We start from the raw sequence: 20,586 nt of genomic DNA on the forward strand, positions 1-20,586 counted from the left end.
TCTAGATTCTAGAGCAACCTGCTGCAGGCACAGAGAGTTAAATGCTGGTCTGTACAACTTTTGAATTTGTGGTAGTTTGACCCTAGATGGATGACAGGTGCCCACCAAAGCTGCTCTATCGCTCCCCTCCCAACTGGACAGGGGAGAGAAAATATAACAAAAGGCTCATGGGTTGAATAATGGCTGGGAGAGAACACTCACCAGTTACTGTCATGGGCAAAACAGGCTCAACTTGGGGAAAAAAAATAATTTATTACCAATTGAGTTAGAGTCAGGTAATGAGAAATAAAACAAAATCTTAAAAGCAGCTTCCCCTAGATGTACAGGGGGATGGGGGATGGGGGATGAGGACTGCAGTCATGTTGTTTCTGCCACTCCTTCCTCCTCAGGGGGAGGACTCCTCACACTCTTTCCCTTCTCCAACATGAGGTCCCTCCCATGAGCTGCAGGGGAAGTGCCTTCCTCATTGTGGTCTACACCGTGAGCTGCGGGGGAATCTCTGCTCTGGCACTTGGAGTACCTCTTTCCCTTCCTTCTTCACTGACCTTGGTATCTGCAGAGTTGTTGCTTACATATTGTCATTTCCCTCTCCTACTGCTGTTTTACGTGCTTTTTTCCATTTCTTAACTACGTTATCCCAGAAGTGCTACCACCATCACTGATGGGCTCAGCCTTTACCTGTGGTAGGTCTGTCCTGGAGCTGCCTGGCATTGGCTCTGAAGGACATGGGTGAAGCTTCTGGCAGCTTCTCACAGAAGCCACCCCTGTAGGTCCCCACTACCAAAGCCTTGCCATGCAAACCCAGTAGGTATATTCCATGCAAACCTGATACATATTCTCAATAAAAGGCTGGAGATTTGTGTGTTAAAAACAAGTATATACCTCTGAATATACTTTCTGACTTCTGAGAAAATTATTTTCATAATAAATATCAAATCTAAAAAATATTTTTTGTGCTCTTAAGTAAGAATGCAATAATACTCAGTCACAGAAGACCACTTAGAGTTAGGGTCATGTACTACTTTAACTTTTCTGTCAAGGTTTCTGTGTTGTGATTTGTTTCCTTATTTACACATTCAATTAGCTAGAAATAAAAATATTTTAATAAGATAATTATAGCCACTGTAGTAGTGTGCTTGATTTGTTCCAGAGGCAGCTGTGATAGATTATACTACCTCTGCAGGATAATCATTATTGCCCTGTGATGCAAGTATGTTGGTATTTCCTAGTTCTGGAAAGATTGTTTTTCCCCGCTGCCATAGAAAAGAACAATTAAATGTCTTTTTTTCAGTTCTTTTGATATATTCACTTGATATATTTCTCTGACCAATTCTCCCAGTGGAAAGAATGCATAGCTCTTATTTATGATGCCAAAACCAATGTCTTGTTTTACATTGTATTTTTTTCCCAACACCAACCTTCTCCAAAACTGAAGGAAACCACATTATTGAAAAGAGTTAATCACCGGAAAAGAAACATTATAAAAGCAGAAACTCAGACCCTTCTCCCTATTTGAGGATGCTTCTATGATTATGGTGCAGGTAGGAGGCTTGCCATGCAATTTAGTTTATTTTGTTGGCCTCATTGTCTTTTAGAGTGAAACATGCTACATTAAGTGTATTTTCCATTCAACAGGAGCTCTGCCCACACCCTGTGTATGACTCATCCACCTGTCTAGTTGGTGTTCTTTGGATTAATTGATTTATCTTTGAGCTCATGTTTTCTCTCATGCCTTGTTTGCCTTTGTGGCAGTCATATTTGGATTTCACACATTTATTTTTGCTGTGTATAGTTCCTTCAAGTCCAAGGAACAGTTTGCTCTGACATTTCAGGTAGCATGACATTGGACTTTGATAACTAGTTAGTGTAATTAAACAAAATATGCTTCACAAATACTTATTAAAACCCTGTGGGATTGGCTGTCATTTTTTTCTCTCCCCTCATTGTACTATCTTTCCTACATGCCTTTTCTCTTTATAATACAGTTTCTGTCCCCAAGGCTGATTCTCCACTCTAAGAAAATAGATCAAATAATGAAATATATCAAAAACCACTAATGAAACAAATCAGATCAATAATTTATCCATATTTTTTTGACATACTACTGATTGAAATATTTTTTTAAACAGATCAAGCCTTTAAGCGCTTATCAGCAAATATTTGAATCCCCTTGCCTGTTTTTTGTCTGCTAAAACTATAGAATGGATATACTCATACAGTGAAACCCAGGGCTGGAAATTGACTGATTTTTATTTCTCAAGATCAGAAGAGGTTTGGCTTTCAGAAAACACTGGGGAGCTACATCTCAACATGATGCCTTGAAACTCCCATCTGGAAATGCTCTGCGTGTAATTTTAATCTGTTTTAAGCATGCAAAAATCTTTACTGAATCTAAAGTGTAGTAACCCTGGTCCTTCTGGATTTTGATTTGCTGTAATCCTTCTTTTCTTTTTAGGCAAGAGGAAGCCTCTAGGATGAGACAAGTCCTTCACAGATCTGCTCTTAGAAGTTTCCACCAGGAAGAATGTGTTTCATCATGCCTCTGCGCTGAAAAATCTGACAGTAAATCAGAATGGGGAAAGGGAGGATTACTGTCCTGTGTCAGGAGGTATGACCTGCATATGGGTTTGAATACAGCCTGAGTGAGTCTGTCATGAAGAATTTCTGTGCAAAATGGAAATACTCTGCAAAGGGTGATTGAAGAAAATAAAATGGTGCATTTTTTTTTTATTATGTTCCTGGCAGATACAGACACATACAAATGTAAGAGATGCTGAAAATAAAAACCCAGAAAACGCAGGTAAAACCTGATGTAGTATTTGCAATACATCTTAGTAACTGATAAAAACTAACAGTTTGTAAAAAACTATAAAATATTTACCCGTTTGCATGTAAATGTAAACATAGGATATCATCCACACTCTTGTTGCAGCCTTTGCAGTTCAACTGACAAACATTTTAAATGGCAGATTCTATAGTTCAGGCTCTGTTGTAGGTATTTAGCCTCACAAGAGGTGAGTAATGGAGCCTTTCAGTTTCCCTTGATCCTCAGCAAGATACAGAGCTGGGCAAGCACTAGTGGGAAAAGTACCCAGGGATGAGTCAAACAGCTGCTTGGCACTACTGATAATGTGAGCCAGCCTGCCCACACCAGGCCCACAGCTCCTGGGAATGTTTTAAAGAAGATGTGGATAGGGTAATGGAAGGTACATCTTTCCATGCTGTTTCCCACTTGTATGACAGACACTGCTTTGAATTAATAAAGTCACAGGGCAAGGTACCATGACAAATTTTCTTTTTTTTTTTTCCCCTCTAAATCACTGATAGCTTAGTTAAGTTTATCACAGGAAAACAGTCCCCACTGACCTACAGAAAAGTGTGAAAGAGGTTGCAAACACTATAAAGCAGAATTTCTATATCTAAAATGCCAAGTAAATATCTGATTAAAATGAGGACAGATTTGCATAAGATGCGCGAATCAAAGTCACCCTTGAGCAACTCTGACCTGTGTGAGAAATTATGTGGGTTTCACCATTATCTAGAAAAATAAACTCTAACTTCCAATACCATAGCAACATTAAACATAATGCTGATCTGTCTTTTTCTTAAAAACACAGAAATAATTCACACACATTTGCAGCTGTCTTACAGTGTTTTATGAATGATTGAATTTTTCTTTTTCTACTGTTGCATTGCAAATTCCTGCAGTATAGTAGAAAATACAGTGTCTCTAATGAATTCTCAAAATAAAGTTATGAATTGATTATTTCAGAACATGAAAATTTTTTGCAAAATTTACAGGTAATCGTTTCAGTTTTCTCTGGGATAAAAGAAATTGATAATCTGAATTTGATTTTGCTCCATTTTGAAATGGAAAGATTACAAAAATTTAATTAAATGGTCATCCTGGAAATCTTTTTCTTTAGGAAAGATTAACTAAAGTTGTTATGAAAACAAAGCTTGTTGCACAGCACTGAGCAGATGCTGTTTGTTAGTAACAGTTGTGGAACTCACAATAATGCCAGTTTAAATCACCACCTGCAAAATTTCAGATGTGCGTGATTGGAATTGTTCTGGAAAACTGTTCTGGGTCTATAAATTTGTAATTTCCAGTAAAAGTGTGTAGAACTATAGACTAGATTAAAGATTCTAGACTAAAAAATAGATACTATTGAATATTTGTAAAACTTAAATTCATTTGAAGATTATTTTTAAAAAATATTTAATGAACTCCACAAAATATATCAGATTCTTCTCTCAAACCCATGACTGTATATTCTTTATCCACATGCACTAATGTCACTGAAAAGCTGAAACTCAGTAGATTTTACCTAGGATATTACCTGGGACAAAGTCTAAAATCTTGTGAAATTTAAATATATTTTCCCCACACAAACCATTTAAATCTCATCAGTAATCTTATAGAAGAAGATTCCTAGAAAATAGGAATTCCTATTAAATTCTCTATTAAATATTTTTTCGTATGTCTTTTTTTCAGTCTGTGATGCAAATAGACTTTAATTATAATACCCCCTGAAAACTGACAATATTTGACCGCTTCCTCCACCACGCTACCATCACCTTCCCCTCCGGCTTGGAACTGGCATTACCCCATTGCTTCCTCTGCCACTCCTACTCAACCAGAAGGGACCCCTTCTCCTCGGAAAAAACTCCCTTCCTCCTGCTCCCAGCAATGGTGTGAAGTGGTATAAAATAACCTCCAGGTCCTAGCCATGCCCTGTCCTGGCTACCGCAAAAATTAACCCTGTCCTAGCTGAAACTAGGACATTATCCATGCCTTATTCTGTGCCATCTGTGTCATGCCCAGATCCTACACCTTCCAATTATATACATATATATACATACAGAGAGAGATATATATACACACTCACATCTTTTCCATAGTCAGTGGCGGTCCCTCCAAGATGTCTGCTGAGTTCATTTAGTCCATTTAGTCCATGACTATGGGTTCTATACATCCTAGATATCTTCCAGGAAGGCTGGTTGCTGTTGGGTGGTTGTAAGATGCATCAGGAGCTCTTGGTTGGTGTATCTGGAACAGTCCATCCTCATTGTTCATGGTAGTTATGGCATACAGTGTCAATCAGTGTCAATCATCACTCAGTACTGTACAATTCAACATTACAGACTGTTCTCACTCAAAATCAAATCCCCTTGAGGTACATATCACGTTTCCCCACCCCTCTGCATTACCCACTGAGTGTGTCCAGGTCCTCGAGCAAAAACAATCTCACAGATGGGTTTTCATTTGCTTGAGACAGGACTAATCCAAACTGTCTTCCCTAACACATTCCTCATATGCACTGTGGGGACTTTATCCCCTTATACAGTACATGGAGGTTTTGATTGGGCAAGGCTGGCTCAATTGGTTGGGTCTCTAGTAAATGGGCTTTAGTAAATGTAGATCCCAATGTTTGAAGGTCCCACCACCCATTACTTTCAACGCGGTTTTTAACAATCTGTTGTACCATTCAATTTTCCCAGAGTCTGGTGCACAGTAGCAAACAGGATATACTCAGTCAATACCGTACTCCCTGCCCCTGGTGTCCATGAGGCTATTTTTGAAATGAGTTCTGTTGTCTGACGATTCTCTCTGGGGTGCCATGTCGCCACAGGACTTGATTTTCAAGGCCCAGAGTGGTGTTCTGGGCAGTGGTGTGAGGCGTGGGGCACGTCTCCAGCCATCCAGTAGTTGTTTCCACCATTTACAGCAGGTAATGCTTGCCTTGGTGGGTTTGGGGCACTGTGATGTAATCAATCTGCTAGGCCTCCCAATATTTATATTTTGACCATCATCCACCATACCACAGAGGCTTTACCTGCTTGGCCTGCTTGATTGCAGTGCATGTTTCACAGTTATGGATAGTGTCCATGGGTAAGTCCACCCCTCAATCGTGAGCCCATCTGTATGTTGAATCTCTTCCCTGATGACCTCAGGTGTCATGGACCCACTGAGCCAGAAATAACTCACCCTTATGTTACCAGTCCAAATCCACCTGAGACACTTTAATCCGGGTAGCTCGATCCACTTGTGTGTTGTTGTGATGTTCTTCAGTAGCCTGATTCTTGGGTACGTGTACATCTACATGATACACTTTTATAACCAACTTCTCTACCTGGGCAGTGATGTCTTGCCACAATTCAGCAGCCCAGATGGATTTCCCCCTGTGCTGCCAATTGGCCTTTTTCTATTGGTCCAGCCAACCCCCACAGAGCATCTGCCACCATTCACAGGTCAGTGTAGAGGTAGAGTGCAGGCCATTTCTCTCATTCAGTGATATCTTAAACCAACTGGATGGCTTTCAGCTCTGCAACCTGACTTTATCCACCTTGTCTGTCAAAAGCTTCTGCAACCTACCGCGTAGGACTTCCCAACCAGGACACACATGCGTAAATACATACATTTGCACATTGATGTGTACGCCTCATATATCTGTACAGGAATTAATATCAAATATATTTCACAAATTCTAACTGCAACTGTAGAATCTTTGAATGACAGAGGGATAAAAACCTTCTTACTGAGCTCCCGCTTTTCACTGCAGTTCACTGACATAGTTTTCTTTCAAATCAATCACTTGACTGCCCTAGTTATTTCAAGGGATTGTTTCAGCCTGGCCTCTGAAGGGAAGCTTTAATGTAATGTGAATTCCCTTCTGTGACTGGTGAGATGGGGAGGGAGAGGACAAGAGTGAGGGGCACCAGGAATACTGAAGACATATGGTGGTATAACAATCAACACAAAGGAAAACAGCTCTGCTGTAAATCACGTCACTGAACTGAAAGCAGCTGGGAGTACAGAGATTCAGCATTTGGTAGAAGACAAATGTAGGAAAGACATAGATAAGCAATAGGTCTAAAAAAAGAGTTTGATATAATGCATTCATGCTGATATACTGAAGCATGATTTCTCATAATTTTTTTCCATATGCAATAGGAGAAGCATCAAAATGCTGCTAAGAGTTCCAATACAGAGGACTCTTTTCTTATTATTTGATCTTATTTTTTTTGCTCTGGGTATTTTGAAGCACTCACTAAATTTCTCATAACTTGTATTCCGCCATTATAATTTTTAAGATATTCTGGTACAAATAAGATTTTCAAGGCTTTTAAATTCTGACTCAACTAAAGCCAGTGGGAATTGTCATTAGTATAATGAAAATTTACTACCATGGCATGGAGATATTATGATATAAATTACAATTTTTTAAAGGTATTATTATAATTAAATTTAATTATATTTCTTCTGATGACAATTTGTAACTACTTTTGATTTGTAAGGAAAATAGAAAATAAGGTTTGCCAAACTGAGTCTCACAATATTCTGTTTTGATTCTGGCATAGTGGCTGTATAATTGGTTGGTATTTTACCATAATACCCTAATCAGTTATATAGGGATACTTATATTTTGTAATATGTATCTTTGAAAGAATAGACTCTAGGAATAAAATAATTTGTTCAACAGTGAAAGATCATTTTCACTTCCATATTAAATTAATTGTTATATTAGTATGTACCTATTTATTTGCATTCTTACAATGTGCACTAAATCTGATTATACTGGAATCCTTTGTATTCTTTCATGTCCAAGGTATTTTTGAAAGGCTTTTTCTTTAGTGAATATGGAACCTTAAAGTAGACTGCAATGGGAATCCACGTAAGATTTGCTCACAAATTTACACTTAAGCAATCATAGTCCATGAAGCTGCATTAATGGATGCTTTAGCACAATGTGAGTGCACTTTGAGACTAGTGAAAGTTAGAAGGGAAAATCAAGAGACTGGCAGCGGATGATCTGGCCACTGGAATATTTTACTTCTTTTGTATTTCTTTCCAGAACCTGTCAATTCATAAGGATTTGATTCAATGAAATTTTCCTTTCTCTAGCTACAGCCTATCTGCAGATAAATCTGAGTTTACTCTCAGGAGTTTTCAAGAAGTATAAACCCTGTTGTACTAGGACCTGTATATATACTAGAAGTATAAGCAATTGTAATTGAGTATAAAAGTCCAAATTATTTCCTAGAAAATTAATTTGAGCTGTTAATTTGTGCATAAGAAGATCCCTGTGGACAGCTGACAGGACCTCCATAAAACCTGGGTGATGTTTTCTGTCAGGGAATAAAATATTCTGTAACTAGAAAAGTATGATACTTAAAGTTTGTTTCTAGTTAAAGCAGTTACATTTACATATGTTCAGAAGATTGTGGAATATTTACTTAGTACCTGTCCCCCTCATGAATATTTCCTATGTAATTGCCTCCCTTGCAAGAATAGTTATGGAAATTCAACATGACTTATGAGCTCTCACTTTAAAAGCTCATGACTATTCGTAGTTTATCCCTTCTTTACTATCACATTCATTGTTTTCCTGATTAAATCTCCATTTATAGCAATCTTCATTTGTAGATATGGACCTTTGATGCATAATAGAGTCTTAGTTTGAGTATCCGGGTGAATGTTTTGTCTGCTCATACATAGCAGAAAGCCCTGAATTCTGTGCATTCAACACCTTCCTACTGTTAAGCATGAAGTGTAAAAATGCAGGCTATATTCTGTCCTCACAACAAGGATGACAAGTTTGCCTCACTATTGACAACTTTGAAACAAACGCTGTCGATTGGATGGGAAGAGTGTGCTACCTATTTCTTGGCACTAAAACGCAGGTTCTTGCAATGTTGGTTTCTCTTATGAAGGACTGAGGTCATTAGTACATCTAGATCTTGTACCTTTTGGGAAGTCATTACTTTTCAAACTGCAGAAAAAAAAAACTTTTGGTATTGTGATACATTAAAGTTGTCTTTTGAGGGAATTTCATTTGAGAAAAAGACACAGAGAGGGATTTCTTGTTAAGAACTACATATAGCAGTTAACAGCAGATAGAATTGTACTCATACAGTGGGGAGAGAATGTACACACAAATGCTCATTTTAACGAGAGAGAAAGTGTAGGTAGAAGCAGATGACCTAGATGATTTTATGAATAAAAGATTTAATCTGATGCAATCATTTCATTAATACACACATGGCACCAAATGAAAACAGAGCATAGCAGATGGCTTTGAGAGGTCTTAAAAAGGCATTTTCAGTTTAGTAGCTAATGACTTAGATTTCATGGACTACCCCAAATACTATCAGAAATGAAACATTTGTGGTAACTGTCTTCCAAAGGAAGTTCTACTGCTTTATGAAAATAATGCTGAAAAATCTCTCTTTCGTGACACTAGCTAGAAAATGCAGTCACAAAGCAGATATGGGGCAACCTGATTTTTTCACAAAAACTACTGAAAGAAAAATCCATAATTTTCTTTATTAATAGTTTGCATATTTTTAATTAAAACTCTTTCTTTGCTTTCATTTTGCTACAATTGGTGAAAACAGTGGTTTGCAATATAATAATGAAATATAGTCATTTGTCATGCAATTTTAGAATCTAAGTAAGACATTCATTTGCTGCAATTATGGATCCATTGCAAACAATTGCAAAAAAAAGATCATTGAGGAAGATTGCTGGGATAGTACTAACAATTTATTAGATTTATTTTAAGATAAAATATTTGGAATAAATTTATAATGAATGTATAACTTTAAAAGGAGATAGTAAGTGGGGAAGGCTCGTGTAAGATCTGTGTTGTGCTTTTACATCAGTAAACCTCATAATAGAAAGAAACGAAGCAGGAGAACACTGTTATTCAGCACACTGTCCGACAGTAGGTATGGCACTAGCCATGTGACTACTTCATCCTGCCCGAGTCATGTCATCCACGTCCAGGTTGCAGGGGGTCTGACAGACTAGCCAAATGTGTCAGCTCTGCTCCCAGTCTGTTCTGCTCCATACTGGAGGAATGTGCAGCCTGAAAGATTTGATTGCTCTCCAGACCTTTTACAAAACCCGATCAGGGCAAAAGGGCTGGATTTCTTAGAGAGAATCTGGCCTACAGCTTCTTACAGGCAGATTAACCTCAGTTTGGCTTCAAACTGAGGACACATACAGTCTCATTCTTCAGACCTAATCCAAGATCAACTTAGTCTATATTATTTCATCAGAAATTAATATTGCAGCACTGGCAATTTTGAACACATGCAGACTGAATTTTCTTTTTGCAAAGCTTGTTTGAGATCCTGTTAGGAATGACTGAGTTTACCCCGAATTTTGATTGTGTAAGAATACTCATTCTCTTTGGATGCAAAACAAGAGAAACAAAAATACACCCTACCAGACAAAAGCCTATGTGTGGAATAGGAAGCTGATTTTTTTTCCTTAGTATGCAACAGGTAAAAGTATTGAACAAGACAGGCTTGGCCCTGTTGCAAACTGTTATTGCTTCTTCATCAGTAAACGGTTCTTTGTAAGCTTTGCAAGCAGTAGACATAAAGCTTTCATAAACCTGAATGCTTGTGAATGAAATGTAGTCATGGTTTTCTAATCTGAATACCATACACTGTGCAGTATACACCCACAGCATCCTCAGCAGCCTGCTGCTCTGCAAATCCTGGCTCTACCACAGGCTGAAGCATTCAGGGGAATGGTGTAAAAACTAAGATGAACCTCTAGAAGCTGAAAATCTTATGTCTACAACTTACAATCATGACTATACATCGTTTGAGCACTTTGTGATTTAGACAACTTGTCATATAAGTCCACAGGTTGCTGTTATACTAGTAATGGATAATGGAAATGCAGCTAATTACATTCTTCATACATCTTTCACTATTGTGTTAAACACTCAGAGAACATCATGTTGATTCTGATTACTTCTATTTTGACAGCAAGTCCGGTCTCAAATTAAGGACAGAAAGTCATAGCTTCAGAAATCATACACATAAGTTTGAGATGTAACAAACTCCTTTGAGTTTTCCAGCCACTTAAAATGAATGTTGGCATTGTGAGAGACACTCACTGAAATAACTTTTTTTCCCAAACTCACCAGAGTCTGAAGCTCTGTAAACTTTCTCAAGTCTAAGGCCAAGTATACTGTATCTGAATACGACTGGGGGAATCACATATGAGGATACTGTTAAGAAAGGAGAGGTCAGGTATTTCAGAATGAGAAGTACCTCTTCAGAATGAGAAGACCTGCAAGTGAAGGTCTGAAAGTATTTATCATTAAACCATAATTAAATCAAAAGTAATTTAATAACAATGTTTATATGTTTGTAGCATTCATTTACAATATTTCACCTCCTTATCTTCACAGTTGGGTTGTCAGTAGCACAGTAAACATTGACTAACTGTTCATTAATAGACCAGTGTTTGATACAATCAGAATGTAATTCCTTTTCATTTACTGGTCTTAAAAGTTCAGATAAATGGGTTTTCTTTCCCAGTGCTCGGGTACTGCTTTCCTTGTAGAAATTCTCTTATTTTTCTATGGACCAAAATCTTCTCTCTTCAGTAACTTCAGTCATGGGCTTTCCCTCTCTGTTTGGTTTGCTAAGTAGGATTATCATCATTAGCTTCTTAGCATATTCTCTGCCCTCTCTCCTTCTACAAATGCATTACTGCTTCCCTTACTGCTTTGATTTTTCTTATTTTCAGATCCATTTTCAAACAAATACTTTGGATCCATATGAGACACTCAGTTGTCAGGGCACTTGATAGATACCACAGTCCTCTTAAACCAAACCAAACCAAACCAAATCAAACCCCAACCTCTTCTTTTTAGTTTTTGTGTTGCTGCAGCAGCAAGTTTTAGAAACTATACACAAAAAGCAAATGCATGAATAGTGAGAACTGGCTTTCAAGAAGAATGCAGTCATATTTTAAAGAAAAAAGTGATTATTCAGTCTTCCTAGTAGTTCCTAACAGTGTGGAAAGGAAACACTCCAGATTATTGAATGCTTCTTCACAGACTCTTGATTGGGAGAGAAGAAAAGACTACCAATGTCTGTGCAGAGGCATTCACTGATCTTTTCCTATTTGATACTTTCCTAATTCAGAGATTTGAGGATCCAATCAGACAACTGACCCAATATCATGGGAAACAGGGACCATCTACTTAGTCAAATGAAAAGACAACAAACCTTTGCGTGTCTAAAGAGTACAGATACCCTCTTGCACAGATGAAACATGGTCCCATCTATTCAGAAAACACTTAACATCTTTGATATAACACGGGATTGCTTAATGAGAGAGCTTCAAAGAAAAAAAGGGACTAAACCATTTACAATAGCCTGTGCAGTTCTACTTTAGAAAGTTTGATTTTACTGAGTTTGACAGTAAGAGTATTATGATAAGACTGACAAGAAATTTTCCTATGTTGTTTTTTAATGAGATTAGTTGAGCAAAAGGAACAGCAGGTATGAAGCTTTACTTGATTTTTATGTAAATATACAGAATATATTTTATGCTTCTTCACCAGAGAACTCAATTCCAACTGGTGCCAACATTTTTTGTGGAAATGTTTGGTGATGTCTGTAGGGGTATCTGTAAAAAGAAAAAAAATATTTTAAGCACAGTATAGTAGTTTATGGGAGTAAAATATGTGGACTGATTACAAGAGATTTATTCAAGATACTTTTTTCTTGTACTGTTTAGAGATGCTTTCTGTGAAGGTTTGGTGTTTTTCCTAGCATAAATAAAATCATCTCAATCTCAGAATTCTCTGAAATGGCTATATATGAGTTTCATTTCTACATAGTGATTCTTATAACTGTATTCAGGGGAGAAAGAAGACTCAGTTGTGAGTCCAATATCTTGCAAGGGTCAGCAGTTCTAACAGGTAAGGTTACTGCTGTATGACACCGCTGTTTTGATCCCCGGGAGAGAGGCAAAGCCCAGTAACCCCTGGGGACCCCCCCGGGCAGGCGCCCGTGGCTGGAGGGGCCACGGTGTCACACTCCCGCCCTAGAGCATCGTTTCTAACCAGCAGCCGAGGGCAGCGCCAGGCGCTGGCGGGGCTGCGCTCCCGAGCGGAGCGCGGGGTGTGCCGGCGGGCGGGGGCGGAGGGGCAGCTGGGGCCCGGCCGGGTTGCTCCGGCAAGGAGGCGCTGGGTTGCACAATAAGCCTCGTGCCTGCTGGGGCAGATCTTCCTCCGCCCTCTCTCCTCCTCCTCCGTTTATTTATTTCATTTATTTTTATTGCATTTATTTATTTGTATTCAATGGAATAATAAAAATGAGAAAATCCGAGCACTGCTTTTGGCTGCTCTCCAACAACCTGTCAGTGACGCAAGCGGAGACTACTTAAAGGCAGATTAGAGGCAGCAAGATATTAAAGCCAACCTTCCTCCCTCCACGCCGCCGGTCCGCCCGCCGCGCCGCGCCACGAGCCGAGCGGGCCGGGCCGGTGGCGGCCCGCCGAGTGGCCCCGAGCCGAGCCCAGCCGAGCCAGCCCAGCCGGGAATCCTCGGCAGGACTGCTGCCTCTAGCCGCACTCCTGCCACCGGACTGCGGGAGGTGGAGAAACTGCTTGTTTTCCCTCCCTCTGAAAAAAAAAAACAAAACACAAACCACCAACCAAAAATAGGAGGGGTGAAAAAAAGAAGGCAGAAGTGAAGAGATCCCCTCCGTTTGCCAAAGTCTTTGTCTCCGGATGAACAGCGATGGGGGAATGGACTATTCTAGAGAGGCTACTGGAAGCTGCCGTGCAGCAGCATTCTACTATGATAGGGAGGTAAGGGTTGCGGGAGCGCTGCGGGGGAACCGCGGGGGATCCCCTTCTGTCCGGGCGTACCGGCCGGCGGGTCGGCGGGGGCACGGTGGTCCCGGCCGTGCTGTGCCCTTCGGCCGGGCTCTTGCGGGGTGTGCCTGGAGCGCCCGTGTGTGTGCAGCGGTGTGTGGGGGGGTGGTATGCGGCACAGGGCGCCGAGGCGCGGGGACATCGCAAACGCCACCGTCCTTGTCCGCGAGGAGCCAAGGGGCAGCGGACGGTCAGTGTGGAGACCCCACTGACATCGGGATCCCGCTGCCACCCCGACCCCGTGCCCCTCCCGGCCGTGCTCTCGGGGCCCCCACGGCTCATGTGATCGCTTGTTCTCCAAGGGCGGGGGGCAGCGCTGACCGCTGCCCGGGGTCTTTGGCGCCCGGCCACGCCGAGATGATGCCGCGCAGGCTGCGCGCCCGGGTGCTGAAGCGGGGCCGTGCGCGGGTGCTGGTGCCCGTCGGTGGCAGGGCCGGGGCCGCGGCGCAGGGCCCGGTCAGCACTGGACAGCTCCCGGCCGCGCGGCGGCGCGCGCCTTGACCGGCTTCTCTGTTGCAGGATCCTGCTGACCGTGGTGGTGATCTTCAGAATTCTCATTGTGGCCATTGTAGGGGAGACGGTGTACGATGACGAGCAAACGATGTTTGTCTGTAACACGCTGCAGCCAGGCTGCAACCAGGCTTGTTACGACCAGGCTTTCCCCATTTCTCACATAAGGTATTGGGTGTTCCAGATCATCATGGTGTGCACTCCCAGCCTATGCTTTATAACGTACTCCGTTCATCAGTCTGCTAAACAAAGGGAACGGAGGTACTCCACTGTCTTCCTTACCTTGGAAAGGGACCAGGATTCAATGAAGCGTGAGGACAGTAAGAAAATCAAGAACACTATTGTCAATGGGGTGCTGCAGAACACTGAGAACTCCACCAAAGAGGCAGAACCAGACTGCTTAGAAGTGAAGGAAATCCCCAATCCTGCTATCAGAACTACAAAGTCAAAGATGAGGAGGCAAGAAGGCATTTCTCGATTTTATATCATCCAAGTGGTCTTTCGAAATGCCCTAGAGATTGGATTCTTAGTGGGACAGTATTTTCTGTATGGATTCAATGTCCCTTCCATGTACGAATGTGACAGATATCCTTGCATTAAAGAAGTAGAGTGCTATGTCTCTAGACCCACTGAGAAGACTGTATTCTTGGTGTTCATGTTTGCTGTCAGTGGGATTTGTGTGGTGCTTAATTTGGCAGAACTGAACCATTTGGGCTGGAGAAAGATCAAAATGGCAGTGAGAGGAGTACAGGCAAAAAGGAAATCCATATACGAAATCAGAAATAAGGACCTGCCAAGAATGAGCATGCCTAACTTTGGCAGGACTCAGTCAAGTGACTCAGCTTATGTGTGAGGCTGTGACAGAACTGAAGCATTGTGCCAGGTGGAACAGACCCAGATACCATTAGAGAAAGGTACATTGCTTAGGCAAGCATTTTATCAATCCACCAAGAAAGCCATTAAGGTATTGGATCTGCACTTACTGAACTAGCTGCAAAATGCAGGACTATGTAAAAGACTGAAAAAACAGCTATAAAACCATGCTTGATCTAGCCTTACAGCACAGTTACTACTATTCCTACTTTTCTTTCTAATGATTGGGTGTTATCTGTCAGTGAAGCAGCTTTTTGGTTGTCATTAGGATGTTTACAGTTTGAATTGTCTGACTAATTGTTGTAAATGTGTAGAATGTTCATATCAAAACTCTGCAAGGATACTCTATATGGGGTGGGATGGGGTGGGATGCAATGTGCAGACATAAGCATGTTTTAAAGGAGGGTAAGCACACTGTAAGGAAACCTAACCACAGTTCAGTCAGGATATCTGTGTTCACGTATCTCACAGATGTCTTATATTATTTCGTTTGTCTAAATCACAGACTTTATTCCTGGTGTGTATTACTAGCTATTTCCTATCATGGTTTGTGCATCAATTAGTTATGCTAAACAATAAATGCTGAATATAATTTTACCATTTTTTGTTTGCCTGTCCACACACACACACCAGAGACCTTAATCATCTTAATTAGTTGTGATCTGCAAAATTTATCAGTACATTTTAACTGATTCCCTAATATGTGCATGAATAAGATGGAGTTGGTTCATGCTAGCCACGTTATGTATTTACCTACAATCACCTATGATGACATACATACCAAAGGAAGAGAGTTCATTGCGTTTAACTGTGAATAATCACCTTCTCTCTGCTCTTATTTAATATAAGTGCCATACTTGAAACATCTAACTCTGTATTTAGTCAAAAGGTTGTCTTGGGATACCAGCTTGAGTAAAATGATTTTATACTCCCCTTTTTTTATTTTATGCTATTTGTTTAGTCATTGCAATGGTAAAAAGCAGCTGAACTATCTATTGATAAATAAAGTACTTGCCTTTTTTTTTTTTTTGTAAGCCAGAGAGATTTGTTCTTCTGTATTCTTGTATACAATTGTAAAAAATATACAGGGTCAAAATAATTAACTTACAACAATTATTCTTCAGGGTTCAGAATGTCTTGTTGGTATTCTAAACTCCAAGTGACAAAACCTGGGAAATCTGGACTATTTTTTATGTCTGTTTTCCTCCTTAAGCAAGCTTCCTCTGTCTTTAAATCCTGATCCAAAGCCCACTGACACCAACAGCCTTCCTTCTGCTGACACTAAGGGCAACACAGTTGGCTGCCAAGGTCACTCTAGGAATAGCCAGAATACATTTACCTATAGATGAAACAATTGCAGTTTTTAATCAGGGAATCCAGATATCAACCTCAGCTTTTCTGCCTTACAGCTGGTTTAAAAAATATACTGTTCGTGTCCCATCAGCTTACTGGTAAGCCACTGGGGCAGTCACAAACGAATCTCTGTTAACAACAATCATTTTAGTAGAGGATACTAAGTTTTACTTAAAGAACTTTTAATTTTTTTTTAATTCCTATTAAATTCAATGGAAAATATTCCTCTGGCAACAGTAGGAGTTGGATCAGGACTAAAAAAACATACAAGTGCATTTCTAACTAAATAGTATCTGCCCTTTAAAGAAAAGGGCCAAAATGGTGCTGGAAAATTTAGGGGTACTTTATAACATAAGAAGGAGACATGGGCTCCGAGTCACAAATGGCCTTTTGATTGTATTTTATTTCAAGCCTGAAAATGGATTTTATTGTATATTGGCTTGGAGATAATGCATATAAATCTTTTCCTCTTGGCTTACAATAAACACCTTAACATTCCATTCTTGTGGTTTGCCAGCATTGTCACTTTAAAAAATGTTGATTAATTCTTAGATAGTCTATCCATTATCACATTCATCTATGGTCTTTTGTCTTCCACTATGAAACATAAGAGGACTTTGAGATGTATCGTGGTTTTAAAGATTTTGAAAATATTTTTCCTTATATATAAAATTAAGAGTTTTCCCGATTTGATTACAGAAACCTTTAAAGATGGATTTATCAAATGATTCTTTGTGATAAAAACGCACACTGATATTGCTAGATGACTGCATGCTCACTGGAAAACTGCATGTTATTTTTAGAAGGACAACATGGCAGCTAAAATCTCCATCTGCAAAATAACAAGCTTCTGAAGATTATTATTTGACACACAAATTCAAGTCTGATTTTCATTTTTCAGAGTCCTGGGATAGTTTTCAAAATCTCTTTTTGAACAGAAAGGAAAAATATTTTTTGACAATTGTAGGCATTGCTTTAATGTCAAAGAAATGGGAGATCATGTGCAAAGAGCTTGATCCAATGCAAATTAAAGTTGAAACAACAAAACTCATACTGAATTCACCGGGTTTTGATTCATATTTGGAATAATTTCCTGTTAGGCAGAAGCCCTAATGCAATTATTTTCCAGTGACTGCATAGCAGTGTTCAGTCAAACTCAAATGAAGGGTATGTCTCGAAAGCTGTAAGATTTTAATACCTTAAAATTCTTTAGGTAAAATTTAGAAAGTATCTGTTTATATTAGTCAATGCAAATGACTGAGTTAATTTAATTATTTTTATGTAGTTGCACATTTGTACTCCAGTAAGTTGTAATTCTTCAGAATTATCCGATGAGAAATAAATCAGGAAATATAGATGCTAATTTAATCAACAGGATCAGTGATAAAGTAGGTGAAGACTTACATTTTGAGCAACAGAAATGTCATTCTACATATTTGGAATATCGTTTTCTCCATTTTAGAGGAGAAATGAAATGGTGTCAAGAAATCAGTTGTTCTAACCTTCATTTTAAATTGTTATTTTTCATTTCTTACCAACCACTCATGGACAAGGGAAATATAACAAACACTTTTTTTGTCAATGTATGTGAGAGTCATATGATTAATGCTAATGGACTGTTTGCATGAAAGCTGACTATTCATTTACAGAATAAATGCTTTAATATTGTCACAGCAATGGAAAAGTGTGTTAACTGAACAACATTGAGTGAACACGAAGTTGAAGGGCACATTACTGGCTACTTAGGTCTTGCTCCTGCCTTAGTGAAATAAATTGTCTCACCATTGACATCTGTAAGAATCAGGCATTAAATATGAAAATTGAGTTAATGTTTGGTTTGTTTGTTGTATAAATTGCTTTGCTCTGGTGGACAATATTATGTGCCATCATTTGGGCAAACATGAAAATTATGTTCACTAAGCTTTTATGGAAAACTGCAATAGAATCTAACACACTATTTGTTTAATGGAATTTGAAAATTTACATGAAATAATTATATTATTTCATTTTTACATAGACTTCTCTTACCTGTGTGAATTTCAAAAACTATTTACATATGTGTTTTGAACCATTTCACCAGATATGTATAATATGCAATGAGATTCTATTAAAAGATTTAAAAAATAAGATTTTTTTTAATAATGAAAACTAGATACATTTTTACATGGGGAAGCTGAATTGACTGTTTCCAGGAAGAATTTAGTTTTAGAGACCTTTGACTTTGAAGAAATATAAGGATTTTCATCTTTCTCAAGGGAAAACCGACAAACAAAGAGATCAACTGAGATGAATGAATCACAGAAGTGGTGAGATGAATTGTAGTTTGTTTTACACTAGAGAAGTCAGGAACACTCAGAATCTCCAAAGTGGGTGCCGTGCTTGTTTTGCATTATACCTAATAGGATAGGACATAGCTGCTGCTACACAGAACCATGAGAAAAAATGTGCATGAAATGTTAAATGTGATGAAGAATTATTTTCATCCGTATGTAAAAGAATACATTTGTTTCAAGGCAAGAGGATGGATCAAGTGGACACTGTCCTGGCAGCCTTCTAGCTTTATTTTGCTTGAATATAAATGTTCCACCTTACTTCTTCAGCAAAACAGGTTAGAAAGTTTTGTTTGGTGAGCAAGTATAGAAATGGGAACTAAAAAATCTGGATACATCTTGAGAACACAGGTATATGTTTTCATCACTTAGGATCTGGTCTTGTTCTTCATGAATTTAATAGTAAAACTTTGTTTTCTATGGGACCAAGTCAATTCCTAGCTGGGTGAAATTAAGTTCATCTATTTCATGAGATTAACAGGAGAGATCACACTATTTCTGTATTGCATATCCACCCCTGGAAATTTTGGGAAACTTTTTCCAGAAATTCTATTTTATTGTAAGCCTTCAGAAAACATACTGCTAATACTAGATTCTAAACACCATCATCCTCTCAATGAAACTAGTATCTCCAAAAATAGCATCTCTATGCTACTAGGAAGTGCTTCATACTATGTCTGTTAAAATATACTAAGAAGTCAATCAAGAGTCAGCAGCCCATTAGATAAGTGCAGATATGGAGAATTCCATAGCACTGCATTACAAGTAAACCATACATACACGTTATATAACATTAAATATATGAAAGATTATTAAAAATTTTACCTAAATTGCATTACTCTGTTACAGATTGAATTTCAGACATGAATACGGAAGTCTCGTATCAAGAGACAGTTAGAAACTGTTCAAGCAATGAACAGGCATATCACCTTGTAACCACATGCAATGACCTGACCAGATAATTAACATGTAAAAAACTCCAACAATGACCCTTTTCCTGTGACTTCTGAGATTATGGGCTATACTAGTCGCTTTAGAGAGTTTAACTGAACAGGTTTGTGTCTAAGTTATAGCTTAAAAGGGGCTTGTCTTCACTGCATTAAAACCTGTCGGCTTTTTCCTGGTGATGCCTGAAATATAGGATGAATCAGATGTCTAGGTTGTGGAGACCGACATAAAAATTGACTCTCTGATATTCTTTCAAAGTGAGAATTACTCTTGCATTCAACAGAACGTGAAAATAAGGTAATTTGCTACTAATCCACCTCTTTTTGTGTATGTGGTATGGCTAGAAAGGACACAAAAAGGTGACCAGTACCTGGATAATGATTAATACATCCTAAAGTGATTAAGCAACTCTGGACTTCTGTTTCTTCCACTGAAAATATTTGTTGTGTATGATTTCTCTATAAATATATTTAATGGTATATTACTAAATGAACTTTCATTTTTAAAATATTTTATGAAGTTTCCAATGAAATCATGATCAGTATTTTCATATTTATTTTTCAGAGAAAAGTTGCTGTTTGAAAATGACTATTGTTTAAAAGGCATTATTAATAATTTTATATTTTAAATATGCTAACAATTTTTTTATGAGGAACACTAAAGTAAATAATTATTTGTACCACTAAAGTAACATTGCCTTTGGAAGAGATGGATTCCTTTTCAATGACAAGCTTTATCTGTCAAATCTATTTTTTTAAAATTTACATTTAACAGGGATTTTTTTAACATATTAGAACTACATATTATAAAGAGATAATTTTGAGGAAGTATATGTAACAGCAAAATTTGAAAAAAAGGAAGGATTTGTAG

The 20,586-nt window shown here is 38.7% G+C and overlaps 1 protein-coding gene across 1 annotated transcript; it reads left to right on the top strand.

Annotated features, from left to right (window-relative positions):
- The first annotated feature begins 13,362 nt into the window (after positions 1 to 13,362).
- Positions 13,363 to 16,936, top strand: GJD2 (gap junction protein delta 2). The gene is made up of 2 exons (XM_008925008.4): positions 13,363 to 13,636; positions 14,222 to 16,936. Exons 1-2 carry the CDS (start codon positions 13,566 to 13,568, stop codon positions 15,063 to 15,065), a joined length of 915 nt encoding a protein of 304 aa, XP_008923256.3. The 5' UTR covers positions 13,363 to 13,565; the 3' UTR covers positions 15,066 to 16,936.
- Positions 16,937 to 20,586: the final 3,650 nt, after the last annotated feature.

The sequence above is a fragment of the Manacus vitellinus genome, unplaced genomic scaffold (genome assembly GCF_001715985.3).
Source record: "Manacus vitellinus isolate BGI_N305 unplaced genomic scaffold, ASM171598v3 scaffold_6_pilon, whole genome shotgun sequence".
Classification (NCBI taxonomy): Eukaryota; Metazoa; Chordata; class Aves; order Passeriformes; family Pipridae; genus Manacus; species Manacus vitellinus.

Bases quoted from the DNA above. Each gene is read 5' to 3' on its own strand.
- GJD2 (XM_008925008.4), top strand. From the start codon at position 13,566: ATGGGGGAATGGACTATTCTAGAGAGGCTACTGGAAGCTGCCGTGCAG. The intron at 13,637-14,221 runs GTAAGGGTTGCG...TCTCTGTTGCAG, and splicing joins CATTCTACTATGATAGGGAG to GATCCTGCTGACCGTGGTGG.